Here is a 12,042-nt window from a genome sequence, read left to right as displayed (position 1 = left end):
GTTGTAGGGGAACTATCCATTGGCTTTCAAGCCACAACCTTGTGCAGGAGAAGTAGAATGGTTTTGTACATTTTTGTACAAAGGTACTGCTCTACAGATAGCAGAAGGGAAATCATATGTGCAAAGCCTTCTTGGACCAGATGGGATTGCTGCTGCTATGCCAGCCTTCCTCTAACATAGTGACTTTCACGGCTGAAATGCTAGAGCTTGAGGCTGGGTTGTTGGTGAGGTTCCTAAGGCTTACAGTCATGAGGGACTTCAAATTACCTTCACTGGGTGTGGAGTCAGTGGCTTTGTGCGTTTATGGCTACAATGAACTTAACCCAATTCATTAAGGACCCAACACACAATCCAGGAGCCTCCAAGCCTGCCACTTTCTGCAAGATGTCACAAATTTGGTTTTTCCCTTAGGCCAGTGATGGCGAACCTATGGCACGTGTGCCACACATGGCATGCGGAGCCATTTGTCAGGGCACGCGAGGCACTGCCATGTCAGCTGGCCAGCGCACATGCGCGCGCTGGCCAGCTGAGTTCACCATTTTAAAAAGCCATTTTTCGCCCTCCCCAGGCTCCAGAGGCTTTATAGGCGCCTGGGGAGGGCGAAAAGAGCCCCCCCCGGAGGCTTCAGGGACCGTCCGGAGGCTTTCCTGACGCCTTCGGAGCACTCAAAACGACTCTCTGAGCAAACCGGAAGTCACTTTCGGTTTGTTCGGAGGGTCATTTTAAGCGTTCCGAAGGCTTCAGGGAAGCCTCCGGACGATCCCTGAAGCCTCCGGAGGGCCTCTGGGGGGACGGGGGAGGCACTTTTCGCCCTCCCCAGGCTCCTATAAAGCCTCTGGAGCCTGGGAAGGGCGAAAAAAGCATGTAAAATGGGGGGAAGCTCCTGTTGTGCGCGCATGCGCACTGGGGGATGTACATTGCATTATGGGTGCGGCACGCCTGCACACGACCCCCCTGCGCTCCCCACACATGTGGCACACAAGCCAAAGAAGGTTCGCCATCGTTGCCTTAGGCATTACATGGCCCTACTTTAAGGGGCTCATCTAATGATACATACAGAGATAATTATAAAAGGGTGGCTAATATTTTTTAGTTTTTACTCTGATATTTTTGTCTGATGCTTTTAATCTGTTAGCCATTCATGTGCTAGTTGGCCAGCTATATAAACTAAATGAATGAATGAATGAATGAATGAATCATTTTTAGAATCACACAGTTGATTATGATCTATAGGCATTTAAGTCTAAGCACTTTCAATTAATGGGATTCAACTTCTTATTCCATTCCAGATTGTGCCTGAAACTGCAAGTGAAGGAATATTAAATAAGAATTTCAATTAGAATGCTTCAAACATAAAAATATCTAAGCTATAACTTAAGGCAACAATAACTATGATCTATATATTTCAGGCTACAGCAGTCAAGTGAAGACTTCACTTGTCTAAGAAAGAAAGAAAATGTTTGTTTAATCACAGACCAATATACTTTAAGCAATCATTGACAAGTAAATATCAAGTAGTAGTTAGAATGCAGCACTGCAGGCTACTTCAGCTGACTGCTAGCTGCAGTTCGATCTTGTTTGGCTCAAGGTTGACTCAGCCTTCCATCTTTCCGAGGTCAGTAAAATGAGGACCCAGATTTTTTGGGCAGTAGGCTGCCTCTGTAAACCACTTAGAGAGGGCTGTAAAAGCACTATGAAGCAGTATATAAGTCTAAGTGCTATTGCTATTTTCAGTTGCAAATAATAATTATGATTAATCCTGGTCTACTTTTTTCTGCTCTGGGTGTATTTAACAATGCTAGAAATCAAAATCAACACAATTAATATTGCCAACTTGTAACTCATCAAAATTAAATGCATTTTTTTCTGAAATTCCATTTTACTAAATATATATGCTTTATTAAAAATAACAGTTCAGATAAATTTTATTCTTTTCATATTTTTTTTCCTGTTTCATGCTTACTTATATACTTATTCCCGACCAATTCTGACTATAAATCCTTAGGTATGGATTAAGATGCTTTAAAGTTTTAATATCCAAAATGGAGTTAATACATAGTTTTAGAACAGATCTCAAGGATCCCACAATTCAATATTTAGAAGTCCTAGATATATTTTACAGAATTATTTTATCCGTTTTTGTTGGATGCTTTAAATAAAAAAAAAAAGTATTTCCCCAGATGTATCCACTAAGCAGAACTCTGTATGCTTTATATTCCAAGACTAAAAAAAGCCCCATTGCATTATTTGTATAAAAAACTACTTAAACATCTTTGAAAAATCTATTTCGCCATTAGCGTATGACATTTGGCGCACAAAAACTATGAATGAAGATATTCTTACAAAGTTTTAAAGCCATCTGCAAACTGTTGGGTTTGGGGAGGGGGACATTTCAACACTCAGGAAAGTGTTGAATTAATTCCTTTGATACACATAGTGTCTTTTTCTGAGTTCTATTCATATGTACTGTGGAAATGTAACAAAACCACTGATCAGAGCAATCCCTGAAGGATATGTATTTGAGATAACAGAAAGGTTATTGAACAGTTGCTAGTAATGAAGAATACAACACAGTCCATTTGCATGCAGAGACAAATCGTACCAGAAACAAGAGAGACTGTAGTTTATACAGAATCATTGAATATAGGAGCTGGATGGAACATCATCTAATCTTGGCCCATCGTTAATACAAGAATCCACTAAACCACTTCCAGCATAAAGCTCCACTTTCAAATTGAGGTTTTAAAGGTTTCACTGCAAGGAAAAGCAACCTTTATTGTCAAGAATTTCGCCCCCCCCCCCCCCAGGGTTTAAATCTTTCTTTTAATTTAGTCCACTAGTCCTTGTCCTGCTCTTGGTTTCAATAGAGAATAGATACCTCTCCCACATGATAGTCTTTTCAATATCTGTAGATTGTTATTATGTAGCTCCTTGGTTTTTTTTTCTTCCTTTTATTATTTTTTTGAAAGCTAAACATGCCCAGGTCTTTTAGGTAATTTATATACGGTAGGTCTTGGTTTTCAGAATCCTTATCACCATAACTTGTGTTCCATCTGTTTCATTTTCCTTTCACATTATACTCAGAACTGAATATAGTACTTTAAATATGGTCTAACTCATCGCTCGCAGGCTGGATGCATCACATGCTGGCCTCGCCCCCACCCAGTTTAGCGAAGGGGGAAAAGGTCCCAATACTTCACATGATGACGCGAGTTTGACAACCCTGGTCTAACTCGTATAGATTACAACAAAACTATCCTCTTCTGTCATCTGTATGGAACCCTTTTTTATCCACTGCATCATATTGGGTAGTTTGTGTTCATCTAAAAGTCCACTAGTATTCCTAGAAACTTCTCACATGCAATGCTCCCTAAACCAGATTTCTCCTGTCCTGCACCTTATTTTTCCAGCCAAATGTATGACTTTACACTTGTCACAGAAATATCATTTCACTACATTTGACCCAATGTTCAACTTTTTGATAGTGATATACTTGAGTATTTCAATGAGAATCTCTTGGAGGGCAAATCTGTAGTAGAGACAAACTCTAGCACTAGATATGTACTAGAGACAAACTCATTGTGTGACTAATCACACTTGGCCAAATAAAGTGTTCAATTCAATTCAAAGTTAATCAAATCAAACATCTCATGGTTGAGTTAGTGGCCATAGTGGAAGGCGATGGTGCCAAAGAGTTATTTAGCGTAACAGTCCCTAGAATTACTACATAATTCTAGAATTAGTCAAGCAGTTAGAGGACATCAAAAAACAGTGCCTTGCAAACACAAATAATCCCTGGACTACCTCAGGGATGGCCACCCTAAAGCAACAAAAGTGTATTACATTTAAGGTCCTGCACTGAGAAAACAACAGTGGATAGGATGCAGGAAGAAGCAGTTGTGATAAAAGACAGAATAAAGAGGTAGCAATAAATGTCCAGGAAGCATAGATAATAATATCTGCTGCTAGTACGTGTTGAATGTAATTTTTCAGCTGTTGTCCCTCTAGATTGTCTTTTTGACTGGTTAGCAAATCTACTGTATTTGTTTTCTGAATAGCTTTTGTAAGGATAGTATAGTAATGATTGTGAAAATGGCTAAAAAATACAGAAATTGAGATCTGGTTAAGTTTTTAAAAACCATGAGTCCAAGAACATTGAAATACTGTCATTTATTTTTTGTTCATAGGAAGCTGATCATGTAAATAGGAGAAATTCACAAGATACAACAACAACAAAAGTTTAAAAGGGTTTCTGGCCACCCCGGTCCTCAAGAAAAACTGAGCGCTGAGAGTCAAAATTGAACTGATTAAATTCTGTTGGTTTGGGGAGGGCATGCTTGAGGACAACATGAGAAAGCCATTGCAGGGCCTAATGAGATCCTCCAATATGGCAAATGGTGAGGGATGCTTTGAATAACTGTAAGGCCAGCAGTACTAGTCCCCTCTCAATAATAGATTAATAATAAAATCAATTCTGAGTGAAGATCCAAGTTAATCTACACACAGTATTTTAATAACATCTTTAAGTTCTTCTTTCTGTTGCTAAAATATAATTTTGAAGGTTCTGTAGCCAATAATATATTAAAAAGCATTTAACATATAACACATCAAATACTTATATTATTTTATCAGTATTTCTTAGCACAAAGCAGCTGTTTTACATAGCACATTGTGCCTATTTGCTATTGCCAACGCCTTCAGATGTGCTTTTCTTCCTACAACAATTCTGCCAATAATATTGCTGGTTTCGGAGCAAATTTTTTTTAAAGGATACAAGAATTTCCCCCCCCCCTCTCCTACCAGAGAGGAGGGACAAGCATTCCAAAGTAAAGCAAGAAAACAGCAAACAATATTACAATCTCAGAACTAGATGCTCCAGAATAGCTATTTCAGACATCACTTAACCATTGTACACCAAATATTTTTACAATGTAAAACTGTAATATGCAGAACGTATCTTTGGATTCTAAAAAAATACAGCAACATAATAAAAAGGAAATAAAAATTACTTTCCCAAATAATTAGAGAAAATTATGATTTTACAGCACCCTGTCTGTTTTTTATTTCATCAGCAGATAGCAATCTGTTTAAAGCCAAGCAGTCGAAAGTAATATAATTAAGATATTATGCCAAACCAAGTTAATTTTCTTACAAATGCATTTCTATAACATAACTTAATCAATGTCCTCAATAGTCATGTATATTATTCCAATCTTTTTCCTGATATTGTTTTAAGTCATATATTTATGTCAAAGAACAGAAATAAATGTGCCATTTTGAATATATATAACTGGAACTAGTTATAAACACCAACTTCGTTAGAGTAACTATATTCAAAGCCAATTAGATTTGTTAATCTTTTCTTAATTAATCAATCAAGCAATAAGCAGAGTCAATACATTATATTACTAAAACAGATACTTACAGCCATAATTAGCTCAAAGGGGTGTTTATACACCCGCACGGGAGACTGGTATTTCTGCACCATGGTTACCAATAATTTGTGCTATACAGATCTAAAAATAAAATAAAAACAATTATAGGTATATTGCAGATGAAACAATAATACTCACCAAGACTGTAGATCATGTAGTTAGCAGCCTAGTTTCTTGTTCCACTGATCTAAGCAAACAGATCTTAAAAACTGAAAATCACTAGTTTCCCGGTTCATGTAAATGGGACGCTAGTGAATTGTAATTTCTTAGCTAGTTTTGCTGCTTGCAATTAAGAAGGATAATGTTTTGTACAAACAAGGAGAACAGATGTTAGATAGTAAGAGATATAGCCCTCAGTATTTAAGAAGACATCCAAACTATGAACTCTTGAGACAATTGTTTCAAATAAAAAGAAAATTACTATTATCCACTCTAAAACAAGCAATGCTTTTACATTAATGCTAATATAGTCATAGACTCAATTTCAGTTGAGAAATAAAATGATTAGGTTTATTTACAAAATCAGAACAAGATTATTATTAAATAAGATGGGAGAGGGAATATTTAAGACTCTTCTTAGTCTCTAATGTTTGTCAAAAAATTTTAAAGTGATTCTGACCAAGATACTTATATAACCCCTTGGAATTCTGAGTAGAAGTTTGAAGACATTAGTAAAAAAGATATTTAAAGTGAACTATTCTCTAAACCAGTGGTTCTCAACCTTCCCAATGCCGCGACCTTTTAATACAGTTCCTCATGTTGTGGTAACCCCCAACCATAAAATTGGTGTCTCGGTTCCTAAGACCATTGAAAATGTGTGCTTTCTGATGGTCTTAGGCGACCCCTGTGAAAGGGTCGTTCGACCCCCAAAGGGGTCCCGACCCACAGGTTGAGAACCACTGCTCTAAACCAAATAGCTAATTTTGTGACTTAAACAGTAGACACTAATTATTAAATTTCTGGTTCATTCTCTGCTGGGACTCAAGATTGGTAACAATCATTTTAATAAAGAAGTTTATTTTAAAGTCATTAAAATATTTTTAAAAACCCTATGAACACAATAAAGAGAATGTAACACAATAGCTCTCCTCCATACATTTTGTTGTGTGTTTCAAGGCATTTTCATGGATCCGTTTCAGTGTTGATAAACACACAGAGAAAGCAGATACTAAAAATAACTATCACACAGCACACCATCCTTAAGGAATGTGCAGAACTGAATTATTACTGCGTATTGGCATATAGGTTTTTCAGGAATGAAAGTCATACATTTGTTCTTCAAAGAATATATAATTATAACTAACTTCCTACATTAATTCAAAGGGCAAACAAACATTTTAAAACAATACCGTGTTTCCCCGAAAATACAACCTGTCCTGAAACTAAAGCCTTGCCACATTTTTCGCGTGGGCAAAAATATAAACCCACCCCCAAAAATAAACCCCCTGGACAAAACCCCCTCCAGCCAGGCAGAGCACTGCTCACAGACATAGCGGTATCCTGAAGGCGCCAAGCCGCAGGAGTGGGGGGGGGGGGAGAAAGGTGCTCTCATTGCTTGGTGCTTTTGGGATACTGCTAGGTTGGGGAGTGGCGTTCTGCCTGGCCAGAGGGGGCAGTTGCCGGGCAACTCTCCCTTGCCTCAAGATGTCTGGGCCCAGCTCTCCTTGCAGCGGCAGCCGCCCCGCTCTGAGCATAACGTCTTCTCCGGTTGCAAACTCCCAAATTCGGCTGCCGAGTCTTCCAGCAGCAGCCGCTCTAGGAGTGCGCTTTATAGCTGTGGGCTGGCTGCTGGAACTCTCTGTAAGAGAGTCTTCCAGTAGCCAGCCCAGAACACAGAGCGCACTCCTAGAGCGGCTGCTGCTGGAAGACTCAACAGCCGAGTTTGGGAGTTTGTAACCGGAGAAGACGTTATGCTCGGAGCCCGGCGGCGGCGCTGCTGCTGCAGGGAGAGCTAGACATGTTGAGGCTAGGAGGCATGCCTGCTGGGGATGGAACAGGCGCTTGCGCAACCCCCTTCTCCAGCCGGGCAGAGCTCCTTGCACTGACTTAGGGGGTAGCCCGAATGTGCCAAGCTGCGGGAGCTGGGGAGTGGGCAGAGCGCCACGTGGCTTGGCGCCTTAGGGATAACCCCCTAGGTCAGTGAATGGCGCTCTGCCCAGCTAGAGAGGGGGTGTGTCGGGCGGTTGCTCGTGAGCTTGGTCACCTCATGATTGCTTCGCCTGTGAGGCTGTGGCCAGCTCTTCAGGAGCCAATTTGTAAGGGAGCAGCCGCCCGGCAACCCCAAAACAATAAGCCCTCCCCTATAATAAGCCCAAGGCCATATTTTGTAAGTAAAAAGAAAATAAGACCCCGTCGTATTTTCGGGGAAACACGGTACAAATTTACAAAAAAAATCAGAGAAATTAATAAGGAACACTTTCTGCAGCTGCAATGGGAACTCTCTTTAACCAAATGACTACATCTTTAAACCCATTGGCAAGCTGAAGCTAATGAAGACTTCTATAAACTAAGGAGAAGAACACTGAAGAAAAGTGAGCTCCTTTCAAAGCAAAACCACAATCAACTACTTGTAAGCCAGCCATAAACAAACTATTTATCATCAGATATCTAAGCAGAACTATCAGACCAAATCATAAGCTCATTCTTGAAAAGCAACTGTTCCTGACTTTTTATGCAAAACTACAAAATAGCACAGGAGACAATTGTTTATTACTGCTCCTCTATTATTAAAAAGCAAATAAAACATGGAATCTATTTACTATGCATCAATTTGACAAAGATAGATGACAAGATGAATTTTGAGCTGGACACCCGGACTCAGCCCTCCTCCCCAGTACTTGTGAATATCGCATGGAAAAAGTTTAACATGGAAAAGGAAGCTAGACATCATGCCAAGCTGAGATGCCTGGCTGCAAAACAGCTAAGAATTTCAGTGACCAGGGTAGAAAATAAATGCTAAATCCAAAGCAAGGAAAACAAGCATACAGAAGCAGTTTAGAGAGGGAATTAAAAAGGGGGATAAAATGAGAATTCTGAGCTAAAGCAAGGGTGTGAAAATAAGTTGCTTGAGTTTGTGTTATAAGAAGGAAAAAAGGGAAGAGAGAGGTGCATTCCAGGGTAAGGGTGAGTAGAGTTCAGCAGGAAAGAAGCCAGAGAATAAGGATACAGAGGAACTGTGTAAGAAGAGATTGGGACAATGTCTGAAATAATAGAATGTTTCTTGCCCGAGCAGGGGGTTGGACTAGAAGACCTCCAAGGTCCCTTCCAACTCTGTTATTCTGTTAAGATGAAACTGACCATCTGCAATATCTGGTAGACTATATAGTTCCCCATGTTCTGTTCTGTTGATGCCAAGTAGATGGATTTTAGGTGATTGGGTTTGGGCAGGAGGGCCAGGACAGATTCAGAGAGCAGAGGCTTCTTCCAGTTTAATGGTGCAAGAATAATGGGAAAAAGGGGGAGTCTGAAAAAGGACTCCAAAAGGACCCCGGGGTGGGTAGGGGGCTCACACATTCCCAAGGCAAGGTCAGAGCAGAGAAGGCGAATAAAGGCAGCCATAGACCACCATCCGGTGGGAGGCGAAGGAAGAGGGACGGAAGGGAAAGCAAGGCAGGAGAAGCGGGCGAGGATCCTTCCCCGACTGCTCCCAACCGCCCACAACCAAGCAGGTCCCAGAGACGCCAGATGCGAAGTCCCCATTCAAAACGCAGACGCGGGGCTGGGGGTCCCACCTGGGAGACAGAGACAGGAGGGCACAAGATGGAAGGAAGGCGGGGGGGGAGGAGAAGGTGGTGGGAAGAGCCGGGGGGGGGGGAGAGGAAGGAAGAATCAGCCCATCCAGGTGGGCGAGGCGGAAACCCACCTTCTTTATCGCCAAGGCCGGCAGCTCTCCTGCTTCATGTCGGCTCCCCGTCCTTGTGATGCCGCTGGCGATGGAAAGGGCCCCTCCTGAGTGGTGCTGCTGCCTCCCACCCCCGCCGGTTCCGGGAAGGCGACAAAGAGGAGGAGGAGGAAGCCGAGCGACAACGGGCCGGCGATGTTACCCAGTGGCGAACCAGAGGAGGAGGAGGAGGGGCCCTGTCACCCGGCCGCTTGTGCGCCCGCGCACTCTAAAGAACGCCTAAGCAGCCAACCCCACCCCCACCGCAGGGAAGGAGCTCTTTCTGCGCATGCTCTCCGTAAACCCGCTTCTGCGCAAAAGCTGGAGCGGGGGTGCGTGGAAAAAAAATGTATTTTTCCATGCTACGTTTTCTCTCAATTTTTCCCCCTCTTCTTTAAAGAGGAGGAATAATTTTTCATGTTGGGGTGAAATATTGGTTTATATAGGAAGGGTTCACGTGTTCTTTGTATTTTTGACAAAGTGGGTGACGTGATAGGTTAAGGAAGTTAGGATAGGTTTAGCCCTTTGCTTAGATGAGCGATTATTTGGATTGTCAGCCCAAGCAAACAAATAAGGGGGGAAAAGTATCCATGCTTATTTCACAAACCTTAATAATAAAAATAAACTTTCCAGGAACCCACTGCTTAGTCATTCAATCATCTGCTTCTGTGACTCTAAGGAGAAAAAAAAATAACTCCGCAACTTTGACGTAGTTTTTGTGGAAGTAGCTCATACAGAATATTGCATTTTAGGACTGCCTGGAAATAATTGGGCGTCCACGAGGACTTGCATAATTGCAGGCTTTAAAAGGATGATGGATTAAAGGATAAAAGATAGTTTGTTTGCTGTACTGAATGTTTTCCTACAAAGGAAGAAGAGAAATAATAATTGGAAGTGTTCTGGTTTATAAACTAGATTATAGAGGAGTTTAACAGATATGAATGCAAGAGAAGTTTGCTCAGGAAAGATACCACTTTGATCTATTTCTCTGAAATAACTTTAGGAGCAGCTTGTGGAGACATTCTGTCTGTCGTATACAGGTAGTCCTTGACTTACAACGATTCATTTACTGACCAAAGTTACAGAGAAACTGAAAAAGTGACATGATGGTTTTTCACACTTATGACATTGCAACACCCCCATGGTCAGGTGATCAAATTTCAGACATTTGGCAATTGGCTCATATTTATGATGGTTTCAGGTGACCTTTTTGGATCTTTTGACAAGCAAAGTTAATGGGGAATCCAGATTCACTTTACAACTGTGTTACAAACTTAACAACTGTGGTGATTTACTTGACAAGTGTGGCAAGGAAAGTCGTAAAATGGGGCAAACCTCACTTAACTGCCTCACTTAGCAACGTAAATAGCAATAGCACTTAGACATATACTGCTTCATTGTGCTTTTATAGCCCCCTCTAAACAGTTTACAGAGTCAGCCTATTGCCCCCAACAACTTGGGTCCTCATTTTACCCACCTCGGAAGGATTGAAGACTGAGTCAACCTTGAGCCTGGTGAGATTCAAACTGCTGAACTGAGCTAGCAGTCAGCTGAAGTAGCCTGCATACTGCACTCTAACCACTGCACTTTAACTCTTGTTAAAGTTTCCTTGCCAGGTCTCAAAAGGTGATCACATGATCCCAAGACACCGTAACCATCATAAATACATGCCAGTTGCCTAGCATCTGGATTTTGATGCTGTGATGGTCGCAAGTGTTAAATAATTACATTGGTAAAAAAGTACTTCCTTTTATATATCACCATAGCATAAAGCACTGCTGCAGCATTATGATTAATAAAGATGGATTTAGTGTGAGGTTTGAATAAGAAGAAATGCCTCCACTGGTATAGGTCACTAACAAATGGCAATACTGATGTATTGGAACTTCTTACGTATTCAATAACATCTGTTCTTTTATTTTAGTTGCCATGAAATTGCCGTGGGAAAAGGTTGTATTGCTATTGTTCATGAAATGGAAGTCTGCAGTGAATACTCAAGCGTGCACTTTAAACAAAGGGCCGTGATTGAATTTTTGACTGTCAAAGGAATCCAATTGAAATTCATTACTGAACCATAGGCAGGCTGTTTATGGTGATGACTATATTGATGTGAGTACTGTACGATGCATCTCTGGGCTAAAAAATGTAAAGATGATAAACCAGGAGGAGTTGCTTTGTATGATACAGAATAAAAAGGACAATCTGTGATTGTAACCAAGGAGCTTCACATGAAAAGATAGATAAACTAGTCAAGAACTGTCAGCAGATCACTCAAAAGGAAGTTGCTGTATTTGATCAAAACCGTGACACTTTACAAGAATGTGTGGGTCAGGTTGTTGAATATCAGAAGGTTTATGCAACATGAGCTCATTGTAAATTAGAGACTCAGAAAAGTAAGCAGGAGGAAGAAAACAAAGCAGGGTTGCCACTGATCTGTGCTCCTAAAACAACAAAGGCCAAGAGATATTTCACTTGTAAATTACGTGATAGAACTTCGTTAAGACACAATGTGAATGGTTGTCAGGAGTATTTTTTGCAGGTAGCCCTTGACTTGTGACCCTTCAGTTAATGACCAAACTTACGATGCTGAAAAAAGTGATCTATGACTGGTCTTTGTACTTAATCAGACCATCACTAAAATCATGTGATCAAATTCAGATCACTTGGCAACTGGCATGTATTTATGATTTACAATGGGGTCAGGTGATTGCCATTTATGTCTTTTCC

At 40.9% G+C, this 12,042-nt stretch overlaps 1 protein-coding gene across 1 annotated transcript in view; it reads right to left on the bottom strand.

Annotated features, from left to right (window-relative positions):
• SEC14L1 (SEC14 like lipid binding 1) overlaps positions 1 to 9,518 on the bottom strand; it is a 36,437-nt gene extending 26,919 nt beyond the window's left edge. Inside the window, exons 1-2 of the mRNA XM_081938036.1 lie at positions 9,298 to 9,518; positions 5,426 to 5,516 (exon numbers count right to left, since the gene is read on the bottom strand). Of these exons, the coding sequence (XP_081794162.1) occupies positions 5,426 to 5,488 (63 nt within the window). The 5' untranslated portion in view covers positions 5,489 to 5,516; positions 9,298 to 9,518. The remainder of the gene's footprint in view (positions 1 to 5,425; positions 5,517 to 9,297) is intronic.
• Positions 9,519 to 12,042: the final 2,524 nt, after the last annotated feature.

The sequence above is a fragment of the Natrix helvetica genome, assembly GCF_964273705.1.
Source record: "Natrix helvetica genome assembly, chromosome: 1".
In the NCBI taxonomy this organism is placed as follows: domain Eukaryota; kingdom Metazoa; phylum Chordata; class Lepidosauria; order Squamata; family Natricidae; genus Natrix; species Natrix helvetica.
Note: the sequence above shows the minus strand (reverse complement) of the source record. Positions and strands in the feature narration are given on the sequence as shown.